Source organism: Phalacrocorax carbo, chromosome 5 (genome assembly GCF_963921805.1).
Source record: "Phalacrocorax carbo chromosome 5, bPhaCar2.1, whole genome shotgun sequence".
In the NCBI taxonomy this organism is placed as follows: Eukaryota; Metazoa; Chordata; class Aves; order Suliformes; family Phalacrocoracidae; genus Phalacrocorax; species Phalacrocorax carbo.
This window is the reverse complement of record NC_087517.1, coordinates 67,212,248-67,228,815: the sequence shown is the minus strand read 5'-3', so window position 1 is coordinate 67,228,815 and position 16,568 is coordinate 67,212,248. Positions and strand designations below refer to the sequence as shown.

The 16,568-nt window shown below is 40.7% G+C and overlaps 1 protein-coding gene across 4 annotated transcripts in view; it reads left to right on the top strand.

Annotated features, from left to right (window-relative positions):
• The window catches only part of NAV2 (neuron navigator 2), a 236,413-nt gene that overhangs the window by 118,092 nt on the left and 101,753 nt on the right, over positions 1 to 16,568 (top strand). For 3 of the 4 annotated variants that reach the window (XM_064452868.1, XM_064452864.1, XM_064452865.1), the window contains exons 7-10: positions 4,084 to 5,182; positions 7,923 to 8,035; positions 11,460 to 11,568; positions 13,475 to 13,864. In XM_064452868.1, coding sequence (XP_064308938.1) covers positions 4,084 to 5,182; positions 7,923 to 8,035; positions 11,460 to 11,568; positions 13,475 to 13,864 — 1,711 coding nt within the window. Of the gene's footprint in view, positions 1 to 3,054; positions 3,295 to 4,083; positions 5,183 to 7,922; positions 8,036 to 11,459; positions 11,569 to 13,474; positions 13,865 to 16,568 lie in introns of those variants that run through there. The other variant, XM_064452866.1, reaches the window with a different exon arrangement.

Below are 16,568 nucleotides of genomic sequence, written 5' to 3'. Positions count from 1 at the left end.
TGAAAACATTTCTTTTATAGTCAGTTTTAGTTAATGCAGGTTGCTGAAGAAAGAAAATATCTCCCTCACAAAGGAACACATGGGAAATAATAAGCTTATTAATCGAATGCATGAAACCTGCCCTCCTTTTCATGAAAGAAGGGCCTATGCTACGCTGAATAAAACTTTCCCCTTTGCATGCTGATGTGTTATCCATGTATTGATGTTACTGCTTCATTAGGAAACCTAGCATTTGAATCTACATTCTGGCAGCAGAACCTTTTTCGTTTACCAAGATCGGTCTGAGGAGTAAAAGAGCCAGCAGACTTGTTTCTAAGAAAGGAACAGAGACTCTTAAAAAGGCAGAAGTTCTCTTAAACTGAGGCCATTTTTTATGAGTGTGTTTTACAGTGAACTTTTTATTTCTTGCATTAACTTTGCATGGTGCAATGTAACAAAAAGTTGAGGACTATGAATTTCCAGTCTCGCTGTATTTTACCTGAGTATGACTCAAAATCCACTGTACTTCTGTAAGAAAACTTCTTTCCTTTCCCAAAGCTTAACATGTATATTTAAGAGTTTCTGAATATTTTTCATTGATATCAGATGGATAGCATCCAACATTCGTAGGATTTACTTCCTGGAAAATATCAGGTAGAAACTCTGAGAATTACATTAACGTCCCCATATATTAATTCTTTTAAATGTTACAGTCATCGTATTCTTGTCCTAATTCTGCTTTCTCTGAATGTCTGTAAATGAGGAGCAACTCTGTAAGCGGAGTTACATTGTACTCATCCTACGCCACTGGCAACTGAAGCACAATTAACTTCCAATTAGGAGGGTGTATGTGGGGGAGTTGGGGACAAAGCAAACACTGTGTTTAAAAAGCCAACAAACCCAAAAAAAAATATATTTTGGTCAGTGACCAAACAGAATTTAAAAAAAAAAAAAAAGTCTTGAAAACACTCAGAGACTCAGAGAAAGGAGAAATTTCAAAGTTCTGGATTTTTTTGGAAATAAATTTTGAGAAATGCTGTTGGTATTTGATTTTTAAAAAAGCTAAAACATTTCACTTGATCCAAGCGAAGCCTTTTGCCCCAAAGTCCGCAGACTGGAGCACTCACCTGGGCCGTTAGGATGAAGTTGATGTCCCAAATGAACCGACGCCTTCCATTCACTTCCAGGAAACCATCGTAGAGCTCTTGGAAGCGTGTTTTGATGTGGGCTGCCTCCGGTTTCTGCTCCCACAGCTGATCCGCAGTGCGTTAACAGCTAGCTCAGTGTTTGAGATGGAGTGAGACTTTGCAGCTAGGTTATGGACCGCAGCCTGGTACTCGGGTAACTCTTACCTCAGGCACGTGCCTCAGCCTGTGGGTCACAGCTCACGCAAGGACTCCGCAGGCTCTGAGCTCCTGTGAACGCAAGAGGACTTTGTTCATACCAATACACGCATTGCCTGTATTTTTTTCAAGCTGCTGTTAAGAACCTTTCTGAGAAGACAGATTTCTTTTCCAAGCCTGTTCAGTTGCCTGCATGCTCTGACTGAACGCCGTTTCACCCTGAGCTAGGTTTGTGTTGCTGCCTATGTTGTACTAGCTGAGTGTGCAACCATCTCTTCCCCACCTCATGCTGCCTTCTCCATATGTATGTAAAGCAATAAGCACTACTTTGTAGACGGATCCCTTTCCAGTAATTTTCAATTTGTCACCCTTATGTTGTCCCAGTCCCGTTACTCCTTGCAACTCAGATTTTCTGAGAAAGTAAAAGGTTCCCTGCCCATATTGATGAGTACAGTAGGTTCATCCTTGGACCCAGTTGTAAATTGGTCCTAGGTATGTTCATGAATCACAGACAGCTCTGGTGATTTATGGGCATGGTATGCTTTATGCTGAGATTTTTGTTGTTGTTGTTTGTTTAACGTGATTAGGCCAGAATGCGTTTAGATTAGGAACTTAGTGTTGGAAGTACTGGGAATCCCCAGTTTCTGTAGAAGTATCCTGATACCAAGATGGGTAATTATTAGTTTTCTAAAAGAAGCTAAACAAATTAATTGTAAATTATGCACAATTGGGAGTTTTGTGAAGCTTACATTACATTGCTTGGGTGTCTTCTGTGCAAGGCAGGCTGAGACAAAGGCTTGCTTGTTCTGAGTTCTTTTGTAACCTCGGCATGGTGCAGGGTTGCAATGGGAGGTAGATTTGGATGGGTAGGAGGACTTCAGGAAATAAAAATAATAACAAAGCAGCGGTGTATGGTAAGAGGCATGAAGGTAAAAGCAATGGTGCGCAGCTTTGAAAGCAGAGGGAGTAACATTTCCAACAGTTTCGGAATTAGTTGTGACCTTCCTTCCTTTCTCCTTCTGCGGGCAGGGCGCTGTGATGGTGGGTCACTGCTCCCCGGTGCACTGGGAGTCGCGGTGACTCCTACGCTATGACTTCTTCATTCTCCTTAACCCATCGGATTGAATTTAGCAGGCTTGAGCAGAGCAACCAGAGGACCAGGTGGCATTGCCGTTTGGGACGTTCAGCAGCTTGATTTTTCTTCTGTACCAGAGTAAAACAGGAGTAATGCCCTGGAAGTCAGCAGGCTGGCCCTAGCTTACAATTCCTTTCTGTGTCTGTAATCCTGTCTGTTCTTGCTTCCTTCCATCTCCGTGTGGGTAGTTTGCCATAGGAAAAGGACTAGCAAAACCAGCCAACGTAATAGTTATTGGTTAATAACAGAGTCCTGGAAATCTTCTGACTTCAGTAATATTTTTTTAAAGTATCATTGATTCCTGCTATTCTACTTTGTCCGTAACCATGTGAAATGACTGAGTTTATTATTAAGGAGTGTCTAATACTCTTAGAAACCCGATTCTATGCTAAGTCAGGAAGATGTATGTGCTTTAAATCTTCAGTAGACCTGGTTTGGATCAGAGGAGGGAGGCTAACAGAGCCGTATCTTCACTGAGCAGCTGAAAGTGAAGTAAAACAGTCCCTGTGTGGTTGCAGCAGCTCATGATTTACAGGGCTGAATTCACAGGGCTGCTCCTGCTGCCGAAAACGCACGCTCTCAACTGCTGTTGATTTTTGAATTAAAAAAATGCAGCTCTATACACAGTTTACTTTATTGCTAGAGGGCAGGGAAATATAGGTAAGAGCCGTTAATCCCCAGCAGGCTGCTGGGCAGGCGAACAGACATAGATGACAAAAGTTAATTGGAAACATGAGCAGTTTAACAGAAAACATATTTGTGATAATTGAGAGAGTAACGTCTCCAGAAAGGAAACTCTGCAAAGAGAAACTTCAGAGGAGAAGTGGCCACTGGTAGGTGAGTGTGATTTTTCAAGCTCTCTTTAAGCTCTGAACTAATTTCTTAACAAGAACAGATACCATTAAAAGGAAATATATATATCTATATATAAAAAAGATTTTCTTTCTCTGAGGGAGGAGGGCTGTACAGTTACTGCCACTAGTTTCTCTTACAGCTGGATTAAGATATGTGGTAATACTTAATTTAGGTTCATTGCATAAGGACACAACTGGTTTTGTTTTTGTACATGGAGTTTTCTTCTGTCTTTGCATATGAAGATCTCATCCCTGCCCCAATAACTGAAAGGACTTCAGTTTAAATTTTCTCCTTACTCTTGCATTTTTTTTTAATATATATATTTGAGGTTTTTCTAAGAATCAGATTTGGACAGCAAATATTTTGCCAAAAGCAGAAGGAACCATGAGTTAGAAAATAGTGCTGCGTTTTTGCTAATGAAAAAAGTATTTTGAACTTAATAAGGGAGAACACATCACAAAACACATTTTGGTTTGAATTGGAGGAGGGTTTTGTTGTTTGCTTGTTTTGTGTTTGGTTTTTTTTCCTTGAAAGAGCAAGTAAATGTAAATTACATAGTAGGAGCTTGTTGCTGTTCTGCTGGGTAGGAAAAGAAAAATGGCTTTTATTTTCTTTAAGTGATACTGATGTTGAGAATAGTGATATGTGTCTATCTTCCTAATGTTATTAGTGTAAAGTTCCTAATGTTTCATTACAGAAAGAATTTCAGACTAGTCATAATATCAGGTACTACTGTGTTGGTTTTTTGGGTTGTTTTTTGTTTTTTTCCAGAGCCTGCAGACAGTACAGCCTCCCAGCCCACAGGAATGAATGAAAATGTCTCATCCTCAGTTCAAAGCTGCAGCAGTACTGTTAGTTGCAATAACTCATCAGCCATCCCTCAGCCCAGCTCTGCTATTAAACCTTGGCGCAGCAAGTCCCTTAGTGCTAAGCACACAGCTACGTCTTCCATGTTATCTGTAAAGCAGCCCGTATCGGAGCCTCCAAAGCCACCGTCGGAAATCACCAAAACAACTCCCAACGGTCAGAAATCCATGCTTGAAAAATTAAAACTCTTCAATAGCAAAGGAGGCTCCAAAGCAGGAGGGACAACGCTTGAGTGTCTGGGGTCTCGGGACAACAGTTGTGAAAAGCTAGAGATGCTTCTCAGCTTTGAGGAAAGTGAAGAAATTGATGCCACGAATCAGAATGTGAACAATCCGGGATCGATGTCCAGTAGTCCCAAAATTGCACTTAAGGGAATTGCACAAAGGACTTTCAGCCGGGCGCTAACTAATAAGAAAAGTTCTCCAAAGGGTAATGAGAAGGACAAAGAGAAACAGAAGGAGAAAGAAAAGGATAAAAGTAAAGACGTTGCAAAGAGAACATCTGTCACTGAAAAGCTGGATGTGAAAGAGGAACCAAAAGAAGAACAGACAGCACTAGTAACAACAGAGATGCCAAAAAAGTCCTCCAAGATCGCAAGCTTTATCCCTAAAGGAGGAAAGCTGAATAGTGCCAAGAAGGAGGCCTCTGCCCCTTCGCACAGTGGAATACCAAAACCAGGAATGAAAACCACCACAGGGAAATCCTTAAGTGCCCCCGTTCCTGCAAAGGAAGGTGAGAGAGGCCGCAGCGGGAAAGCTGGCTCGGGGCTCTCTCATCAGAAGTCTCAGCTGGACAGCAGGCATTCCAGCTCCTCATCCAGCCTAGCCTCTTCTGAAGGAAAAGGCGTAGGAGGCCTCAACAGCAGCAGCAGCAGCCAAGCTGTCAACGGACCCGCCGCGACGACACACACCACAGGGAGCAATACTGTGAGTGTTCAGCTACCTCATCCCCAACAGCAATACAGCCACCCGAACACTGCCACGGTAGCTCCCTTCATGTACAGGTATGGTGAACTTCTCCAATGGACTGTTACGAACACGACGCGTAGATAGGAAGATTCATTTTGGGCAATCTTTCAGGGGGGCGAGGCAGCAAGGTGAATGCCATGTCATGTAAAAGTCTCTTGCCATAAGAGAGTAGACAGTTTATACGTTTACATGAAAACTGTTGGTGAAGGCCATCAGACCAACGTGTATAAAAAGTTGTGATAGATAGGAGGGTGAATAATTGTTGTATCTGACCCTACTAACGGTTAAGATGAGAATACTAACACCTTCTTGACCAGGTACTGCTCTTAGCTGGTTTTGTACCATGTAGATTAGGTTTGGTTTATGCAGCATAGCTTTAAAAGTTGTAACAATGCCAATTTGTGACATAGACAGACTCATGCTCTTCAGTGTGGCTAACAGTGGTGGAGCTGCCTCACTATAAGCAGTAATGGGAAATCTTAAAAAAATATTATAAAAACCCCTTAGTACAGGTAAGGCCAAGCACAAAGTCTGCCGTTCTGTGCTGAATGAGATAAGCAAAAGATCAGCCGTATGGGGTCACAACTAACCTCCATCTAGTCCAGCATCTTCTGTTTGACATTCGCAGTAGAGGATACATAGGGAAGAGGGAAATCAACAACAAAGCTTCTTAAGGACATGTTCCCCGGCCTGACCATGATGCAAGAAATTCCTCAGTCAGGTGGTGGGATTTCTGGTTTTGGCAGCCATCTCCTAGTTTTCCTTGACACCGCTTAATTCTTTTGTAGGAAGAGAGTGCAAGCGGTGGTTCCGTCTTCATCATCATCTTGCTGCTCATGATTTGAGAGGCCTCTATCATGTCCTTCCCTCCCTTAAAATGTGTCTTTCCTAGGCTAAGGTGCCCCAGTCTGTTTAGGTTTTACTTGTAGAGATGCTGTTCATAACCTTTGGTCATCTTTGTTGCCCTTTCCCATATTTGTTTTTTTTATGCCTACTATAGGCATTTTTGCCTTTGAACTCTTGGCAGATGTAGCGCAAGAAATGGTTGGCCACATTTTTTTAAACAAAAGTGGATGTAAATGGAATCAACCTGAAGGAGAGGGATGCCAAAGACCTATGTAGGAATGCAAAATGGGAAGAGCGACCCCTTGAGTCTTCTGACCCCTTGAGGGTTCTCTCTGTGTGTATGGGATAAAATGCCAGGTGTCCTTCTGAGATGTGGTCACGTGAAAATGAACCAGTTGGGAAAAATTTATCTTACTAAAACTTGTATTAACAGTCCATGTTCTGGATTTCCCTTGCTTTTGCATTCGCCTACGTACATCAGCATTGTTGTTGCATCTTTGCCTGAGGGTGGGATCTACTACTGGTAATTTTTGGAGATTTGTTGTGAGTTAAATGTTCCCAGTGCAGTTTGAGCTTTTTTAATCCATAATTTAGCAGAAAATTGTGATTGCAAACTGACTGTTTTATTGTTTGTCCCTCGTAACGGGCAAAAAAGTGTTCATGATGCTTTGGGTTGTTAAGTTTATCACTACAATGTCTTGTCAAAAGATAAAGTAAAAAGCTCTCTACTTGGTGTTCATCTTAGTTTTGAATGTAGATGTCATCATCTAAAGTGTGAAAGTGGATGCAATCCCTATGTTTCCTATAATCCAAACATACTGATAAACTCTAGGCAGAATTTATTTCACTTTTTACAAAAAGCAGTAATGAAACTGCCTGTTGGCTGATGGACAAAATGCTGAGAAATTGAAAAAGTAGTCTTGTCTTTTCAGCATTGTAGGAAAAAAGGCTGAACTGGATAACCTTGCTGGCTTTAAAAGGAAAGAGAAAAGTCAAATTGTATTGATTTGCAAAGCAAACATAGCATAATTATAGACTTACTATCCAGATACTTTTTTGAATCTGCAAAATGCACTTGTTAATGCATTGCAGTATTAGTCTCCGGTCTTTTCTGCTATCAGTTAAAATTTCTTTCATCTAGACTTTTCAGCTGCCTATAGACTTATTTTCTGCTTGGCTTGGGTTTTTTTTTTAAATAAAAGACGTGAGAAATTGCGCTGTGTTTCATAGAGGGTCAACTGAAAATAAGACTATTGGAATAGTAATTCCCTGCTGCTGCTTCCCTTTTGTACAGCACTTACCCTTTGGTCAGGAGAACTTCCAGCCGCTTGTTGATGCGGCTCTACAAGCAAAACACAGGCGACTAGTAAAATGAAATGAGGCAAGATCTGTTCCTCGAATCTGACAATAGATCCTCATGACATCACATTTCATTACCTGACAGCACAACGCCAGACAATGAATTGGAGTTCGAAGTTGGTTCTACCAGTTTTTTTAGTTCAGAATACAAATGAGGAGCGATATTGCTAGTCGTTGACGGGTAGTTAGCAGGAGTATAAATGCCATCGCACCCTACCTGCTCGATGTATATGTAGTATAGACTTCATTAGAGGTGATCAGATTAGCCACAGCAAACAATGTTATTGATAATTGAAGTTTAGCTGGAAATCCAAGTGTCTGAAGAGTCTGACTGAAGAGCTGTGAAGCCTATCTTTGACTATGAATTTTTTATTTTTTACAGCTGAGTGCTTGTTTCCATTTCTAGGACATAGTTCACCATGGGACTAATGAATTATGTAAAATCAGTCTGCTGGTTATTCTGGCGAGAGGGACAGAGCAGCTGATGGCGGGTGCAGTTGTCTAGTTGTTATACTTGAGATACTGTTGATGGAGAGTGGCTGCACTTCTCTATTTTGTTTGGCATTCCAGATCGCAGACAGACAATGAGGGGAACGTAACAGCCGAGGCCAGCACAGGAGGGGTCAGCATGGATTCTGCTCTTTATGTCAAAACTGGACAGCCTGCTCTCGAAGACCTCTCAGGTATGTCTTGCAATACGACTTACTGACTGTGGTCTGGTTAAATAAGAATGGGCTAAAGCAAGTTTGAGGGCAGGAGCTCCCTCTTTAGGGGGGATTGAATTTGATTTATTCCTAAGGCATTATTTCTTATTAGTAAGGATATTTCTTTCAGCTCTTTAGCAATGGAAACAGGGTGTCAGTAATCTGAGAAGCTCAAGTTCTACACAATCGTGTACCCCCCCCCAGATTTCTTCAAATCATTAGGAATTCTGCGTACTGGATGTTTTCCTAGGAGATGTGCAGCACCTTTTATCGTTAAGCTTTTATAAGGATCCTAAGTATTCCCACACATTTGACATTTGCTTCAGAGTTTACAAGAGAGATTAACTTCCCTGATGTTTTGGTTCATTTATAGGTTTGGAGGAATCTCAGTATTCACTCACATGAATCTGATCAGCTTGAGAAAGGGGTCTTTGCAGCAATAAGAGACCAAAATCCAACTTCAGTTTACTGTGTCCAACATACAGAAGCTGAAACTGATTGTTGTTAGACAGTAGCAGTCTAAATTCAAAAGCACTTCATATGTTTATCTGGAATTCCTGCTGCTGTAAGAATTATATGATAATTAGCAATATTTTTTAAGCTAATGAATATAACAAAGCAATTTTTAGCAACCTTATTCTACTAAAGATCTAAAATGTGGTTTTAAAGTCGCAGTCAAGTCTCCTCCTATTCCAATTTCAGCAATGTCTGACTTGCTTACTGCCCGCTATTGCAGTGTGTCTGATCAGTAGAACATCTCAGTTTTTTTCGTCTACTTAGTCTTGGTGTCTTCCAGTTTAATGTAAGTTTTGAAACTGATTATCCTGCTTGGAATCAGGTGCTAAAAGTTTCACAACTGGATTAAATTCATACTGCGTTACATATTCTGTCAATGCCGCGATTATACCTGTGTGTGCGTATGCTGACGGCAAAGGCAAGAGGCAGAGTCATTGGTGAGGAAAAGGGCTGCAGGAATGCATAAATGACCGTATCTGTGTGTATGATTTATATGTAGGCGGATTAAATATTTAAAAGACAAATGAAACAAGGGATAAAATCCTTGAGAACATTTTTGGGTTTATATTTAAATGTGAGAGCCAGTTCAAAGTAAGAAACACAGTGTCCAGCTGCTTAAACTTTTTCAGTATTACCTCTTAATCACCCTGTTGGTGGCCTAGGTGGATTTCAGCCCTGTAAACTGAGAAGTGTTCATAGATCACAAAAGGTCTTTAGTCTTTAATGACCGATGTTATGTAAATACAAACTACTATTCAAGGAGAATATGTAAGTTTGGGGATCCAGAAATGAAGGTGGCTGACAGCCTCAGACAACGGAGATGCAAAACCCAGCTGCGTGCAGCCAAACCCCGCAGACAGCAGCAGCCCGTAAAGGGGCCTTTGGTGGAATGGATAAATAAAACTAAATGGTCCCTCAACCCAAATATATTAGAAGAAATAAGGGACAGATTTCTTCCCTCCCTATGTAGCAGTTATTGATGCTTTTAATTTAATAACACATATTTAAAAAAGATAGGAAGGGAAAACTGGAAGCTGAATAATTTAATGATACTGCTTATTTATGAAGAGCTAAGTGATTTAATAATTAAGGTCCAATGGCACTATCCAATGTCTTTCTTTTAAGTATACTCATAATTTAAGCAGTTGAGTGTCATTTAAGTAAGAATTTTGTATCAATTCAGGCATTAAGAGTGATCTCAGTAGAAACTAGTTTACCTAGTCTCATGTATGTTCCCCTAAAAAGTTCTCTACTGTTTGCCTTCATATCTATGAGAGAAATGATCTGTAAAAGAGCACTGTGACCTTTGTTAGGCTAAAGGCCTATAAATATTTTATGTTCTTTACTACAAAAAGTTGTAGATCCGCGAATGCAGAAAATATTTTCTGTCCCAGAGACCCATTGGCTCGAGGAGTTGGTCTTGTTAGGCGGCTATTTCCAATCCAGCCAGATCATAATTGTTGGACCATTTGGCCTAAGTGAGTTGTATTTCAGGGAGATGATTTCCCAGGGAGACCCATTTAAAAAAAATGGCTAACGTGAGCCATTGTTGTTTGTCTCGGAAAGGCTAATGACGGTATAAGCATTTAAGTCTACCTTCCCCTCCCTAGATAGCTCCCTGTAGCCGGGGCTCCAGTACTTCGGCGAGTAGCTCGTGCTACTGCTGCTTTGCAGGAAAGAGTATGTGACCTGGTTTTTCTGTGCTACCAACCTGGTATCTTTCAGAAACATGAAGTTTAGAGCAAAGAATGTGGGAAGTTCCACAGCTTATTTATCTGGTCCTTAACACTTCCGATTTGCGTAATATATAGCTAGCCAGCCAAACTAGCGATCGTATGGATGACCGGTGTCCTGGCAGCTTAAGAATGCACCACTTGTGCAGAAAAGGTGGATACAAAATTTGAAAAGTTTTAAATTTCCTGCAGTATTTTTCTTTAGTCATGAGTTGTAAACCCTCTAGAATGAAATCATTTCCTTCTGTGTCCAACAGAAGTTTTGTGACAGCTTTTTGGAGGTTTTCTGTTTCAGTATTCAGCTTACAAAGAATATGTTGGCACTACTAGAAATTCACTTCTCTTTAACCTCTTAGAAGTTTTAACTATATAAAGCTCAGCTGAGTTAGCAACCAAAGTGTTTCCTAATTGACAGCTGAGAGCAAGTAAATAAACTATGCTGAGGAATGAGGAGGACTTTTTAAATGTATATAAACTCTGCTTTTAGAGTTAAAGAACAGGACATAAATGTGTTTTATAATGGCATATTTAAAGAACAGGATTTCTAAATGCCAGGGAAAGTAAAAGTCATCCCCCAACTTTGTGTCATGTCACACACTTAAGTAACGGTAACTGTGTCGTGCTGTGGACAAGCAAGAACTTTTGCTAATTTACCTGAAACGTCACTCAGCATGGGAGCACCCAGTCAACACAATTTAGTTTACTGGAAAGCTGCTGTTGTAGAAGGAGATCTATTTAAAATGGGGAAAAGAAGGTCTAGTGAAAATATAGCATTGGAGAAATTGGCTGTGTCGGGTTGATGCTAATTGTGTCAATATGTGAGATGGAAAGGGGGGTATTGATGGAGTATATCTTCTAATGAGATTGAAAGTTAACCAGGATTTAAATTGGGTCATATGGGGAAATGACAATATAGGAACATCTGGTGCAAAGGCAGCCTGTGAAATAAAGTTAACAGTACAGAGCTCATTCTCAGTCCGGCTGCAGCAACGGCAGGTGCCTGCCGTAGGGGAACGGTATCTGCATCGTAATCAGTTTAGTGTGTTAAATAACAGAAAGGAAAAATGCGTTAGAGACCGATTCAGGCAGAGGTAACAGCTCAGTTCTGTGGTGTTCCCTGCCTGATCCTTTCTAATGGTTTGCTTTCCCTGTAGGAGAGGATCCAGAAACTCGGCGGTTACGAACTGTGAAAAACATTGCCGATCTGCGACAGAACTTAGAGGAAACGATGTCCAGTTTACGGGGAACCCAGGTCACTCACAGGTAATGGCATGACTTGGTTTATAAGAAAATGGAAATCGTGCTCTTGCTTTACATCTCTTAGATCTGGCTGGGTTGCATCCTTGAAAAACGATTTCACACTACAGTGGGAGATACTGATCTTGTACTTTTTGTCTTTAAAGCACAGACGCTGAACTGGGTTCAGTGTTTATTAAGACGTACGATCAGTAATTGGTGACGGCGGGTTGTATACAGAATCAAAGGTGGAGAATAATCAGTGCTTGTTAGACGGGTGATGTTTGAATATAGGTTACAGTTTAAAATGTTTCTTCATCTTACTCTTGAACAACTTCAGTGCATTACACCCCTCTCTCCCTATGTGCAATATTTTGTTTAAATAAGCAGGTGAACTGTGCTTGACCCACTTGATAAAGTGCATAGCTTGAATTCCTGGCCAGTTTTTGGACAAACAAATTTTTCTAATATTATTAGTCATCCACATACATAACTGCTTCTTCTTTGTAAAGCAGAGCTTATAAATCTTCAGTAATGTTTAAAATATGCTCTAAATAAACAAAGGCTGTTACATTTAAACATTCTGTGACTCAGATCTTTTCAGTGTTGAATGGGAGGGTCCTAATGAGGTCGGGGTCCTACTTAGTGCCCAGTGCCTTATGGACTGCAGCCCTAAATTAGTTCATGGGGGAACACTTGGTGGTTTGGCTTTGTACCTAAAATTGAGGCAGAACTTGCAAAGATGAACTCCCAGTGCTATTTTTCTTTTCAAATTGCAATTAATGTGACAGCTTATTATGATTTAATTACTGAAACTGTGGGATGAATAGGGGTTTGCAGCGTGTACGTGACATTGTCTTGCAAATAGTACAATGCTGCCTTTTTAAACAAATACCCATCATAAAAAAAGCACCAACACTCCGTTAGTTGAGCAGGAAAGGAAAAGGGGCATTCATGTGGGTAAAAGAAGTTGCCGCTACAGATTAGCTGCAGCTAAACTGCGAGTGTTCGGAGTTGTAGTCCTGCAATCTGTACCCATCGCCTGAAATGTCATGGTGTAGCAGTTCCATTTTGAAGGTTCCGTATAGCAGTTTACGTTTAATCAAATGCATTTATTTTTTTAAGCACGCTGGAAACTACTTTTGACACCAATGGCATCACCGAGATAAGTGGTCACAGCATTCTCCTACTGTACTAGGATTTATTTTCACACACTTGGACACAGAGAATGAAAGATGTAACAAAGCTGCCACTTACTGAAAACTAGATTTACAGGCTGTGACCTAAAATGCTTTTGTACCCAGAGTGCTGTATAAATATTATCAATATTTTGAAAAATATATTCACTTAATGAATACATGAAATAGATTTTGAAAAACAAATTTGTTTTTCCTTTCTTCTTACTTTTTAATTTAATCCTTTGCTCAGTGTAGAAATAGCTACCGTCTTGGTGCTGGACACGTCTCCACGTGATTAGGGCTTTCATGAATGCAGCCAAAAAAAGAAAATGTATCAGAAAAATAATACTTCAGTTGGTTTTCCTTGAGTCAGCTTAATATCCCACCCCCTTGCCTAGACTGGCAAAACTGTGGTATAATAGAGTTATATATGATGGAGGATGAAAAAGTTATGCTTTGATACTGTGGATAATCCATTAAAAAGTTCCTGCTTAAGTCTCTCACATACATGTTGAACACTTGGTAGCCTGAGTGTGAGTATCACTATTTAAGAACGGTGTTGGAGGAGTGGACCAAACTCTCTTAAGGCGTTGTAGCAGGTAAATTCTGTTAATATTGTTACTAACAGTTTGTATGTGGTGACTGTTCAGGATGTAGGGTCTTGTGATCGCCTGAAATCCCACCATGCTCTGTACAGCAGGCCCCGTTTAATCTTTTAATTTTTTTATTTTTTATCTGTTCTTTATTCTTTTAAGCACGTTGGAAACTACGTTTGACACCAACGTCACTACCGAGATAAGCGGCCGCAGCATCCTCAGCCTGACGGGACGACCGACCCCCTTATCGTGGAGACTGGGGCAGTCCAGCCCCCGCCTGCAGGCAGGCGACGCACCGTCGATGGGAAATGGATATCCTCCGCGAGGGAATGCCAGCCGCTTCATCAACACAGAGTCGGGACGTTACATGTATTCAGCACCTCTGCGGAGGCAACTCACGTCCCGCGGTAGCGGTGTCTGCCACGTTGACGTCTCGGACAAGGGAAGCGATGAAATCGATCTGGAAGACATCGCCATGGATGCCACTGGCTATATGAGCGATGGGGATGTGCTGGGCAAGAATATCAGAGCTGATGACATCACAAGCGGGTCAGTGCCTTTACTTTTCTTCCTAAATACTACACTTTATGTGATTCCTGCATTGTGTTTAATGACTGTATTCCTGTGATTATTTGGAAAAAGGAAAAAAACCCAAAGACATTGTACTAGCTTTAAGAAGCGTCTGGAGAGACAGCTCATTATCCCAGTGAATTTAGTCAGTGGGATTAAAGCACATGATTTAAGTTTTAAGTGCACATTAAGAAAATGTTCCTATATATGAACATACTCTTGCACATGATTAAATGTTTTCCCGAGTCTGGGTTCATTGTGGTCGTCAAACACATGCTGCAACGTTCACTTATGCCCACAAGATGGAGAGAGTGAGGCATTTTCTGTGCTTTTACTGAACCCTTTTGCTGTCTGAGCTTTGAGGGGACAGTTCCCTGGAAGTAAGTGAGTTTACATCTCTCTGGAGGGTAAAATAGTTGTACACGCAAAAGAAAGTCAAAAGAACAAGTGCAGCAATATGAACTGATAGTCGATTGTTAACAAGGTTTTACATCAACTGTTTACCTCTCCTTGACTGGGAAAAGCGTTTGTTTTTTGCTCCAAAGGCACCATTCACTTCACTATGTCCGTTTTCAGTTCCTTCTAGGAAGTACAGTCATTTTTGCTTAGTTCAAGTACGGCAGCATGAGACTGGTGTTAAAACTGATCTTCGAGGAGTAAATGGCATATTTAATTTTGTGGCAGCCTCTTCCCTGTCTGGCTATCTCACATCCTTGGCTTTTCTGTAATTTTTTCTAAGTGACCTTTCTTGTAGCACTGGCTCGTTTGGAAGATTTAGTGTCTCTTACTGAAACGGAAAGCTGGAATCCAGCTGCTGCTTTGTCGCTACCTTAACCAGTTAAGTTATGCGATCTGGAAACCTCCATTAATTCTGTCCGTTGTGAATATTTGGATGTTTTCATACTGTCCTTTTTTGAAAAGTCAGACACTTCATTTTTAATTCTTTGTTAGGGAAGCATATAGTAAAGAAGCTGATGCAAAAACTAGTATAAAACTCGATATCAGATAAAGCACCGGTAGCTGTTGCTGCATTAATAATGCATTGCATCACTAAAGCGCCTGTGTTTTCCTCAAATAAATCAGCTTATACCTGAGTTTCGCAATGTTTCTTGTAGTAAGTTATTGCTTTTCCTCTGGACTGTGACTTTTATTCAAACTCGTGGCTGTAATTTTGGTCTAGAAGTGAGGAAAATAAATTCTGAGTAGCGCCATGGTTTCTATAAAACACCTAGAGCATGAGCTGAGAAGTGTCCCCGGCAGAACTGTGTCAGTTCAGGTGTCTGCTGCTCGTATCCTAGAGGAGCCCCAGTCTCTGCAGATCTTTACTTTATACACAAAGTTCAGATTCCAGGTTGAGGAAAAGGAAAGAATAAGAAAGCTGTTGAGTTTATGAATGATATTTCCAGAGAAATCTGTGCCATCGCTCATTTCTGTGTATCGTTTCCTTTTCTGTGTCTATCTGGTCATCCTGTAGGGTAAAAAAATGGAAGTCTCTATATTCTGAAAAGCCAGGAGTGGTCTTTAGATCTGGGTCTAAGGCCACCAATAAAGTCATAATATGGTTTTCCCAGTTGGTACATCTGTCACCAAAGCAGTGAGTTATATAACATTAATAATACCAAGAATGATGAATATAACATTGTGGCATAAGAGTTATATATTCTACAACACCTCACTCCTAGCCTCGAGTGTTAGAACATCTTTAACTGGGTACCTGACTCTTATTTCCCACTAGTTTTTAAAAGAGGGAGTTGACTTTCAGTTTTTACTCATATAACCAGCCATAGACTGATAAATGAGATCTCAATTTAAAGTTCTTAGGACAAGAATTATGTGTACAAATGTCTTTTCTTGTCCACATCTTTTGCCTTTAGCTACAAAAGCCTATTTTGCTGAATGATGTGAGTTGGTTTATTGATTTATATAGTACCATTGGAGTCACTGGCTAAGTTCCATGGGTAGAATCTCTGTTGTAGGTCAATCCCCTGTCAGAAAGATCCAGCTCTATTTGCAGGTTGTGGGCAGGGTTTGGAGGTCCTCTTGTTGCTGCACTGGTGGGCCTTTGGAGGGAGCGTTCCTGGATGCAGCCCCACAGTGTTGGGGTTACATAGTCTGTGGAGCGTAATCGCATGTGCGGATTCCCCGAGAAGGGAGTGTTGCAGTATTGAATTGCAATAGCAGCATTGGATATAATCTCAATGTCAATGGAGAGATTAAAAAAATGAGGGTGTTACCTTTGGTGAATCTCACTGACACCTAATAATGCCGGATTACCATCTCCAGTATGAACAGATGTGTTGGTAGCCCGTTTCATAAGTTATCTTTCCCAATGTCAGTTTATTCCCAATAATAAAAAAACAGGATAGCACTGTGTCTGTGGGAGAGGAATAATCCACCGCTTAGAAATCGGAGAGGTCGCTTGTACAGAAAGTATCCGTGTGACTTGCTGCAGAACAAATCGCTGAGATCAATGTTAGGGTGAACAGGCCCAATATTTCCAGAAGCTGAGTTACAGTGTGTGGAAAGCAGCACAAGAGGGCATTTATCGCATGAATAGCTCTTTATTAGCTGGTATGTGTTTCACTTTGTCATTTTTCAGAATTGCTACAATCCTGTAGTCTGAAAATCTTGGATCTGTGTTTTTATTGGCAAACTGAAAGGGAAGGAAGCCAAAATATTTGTT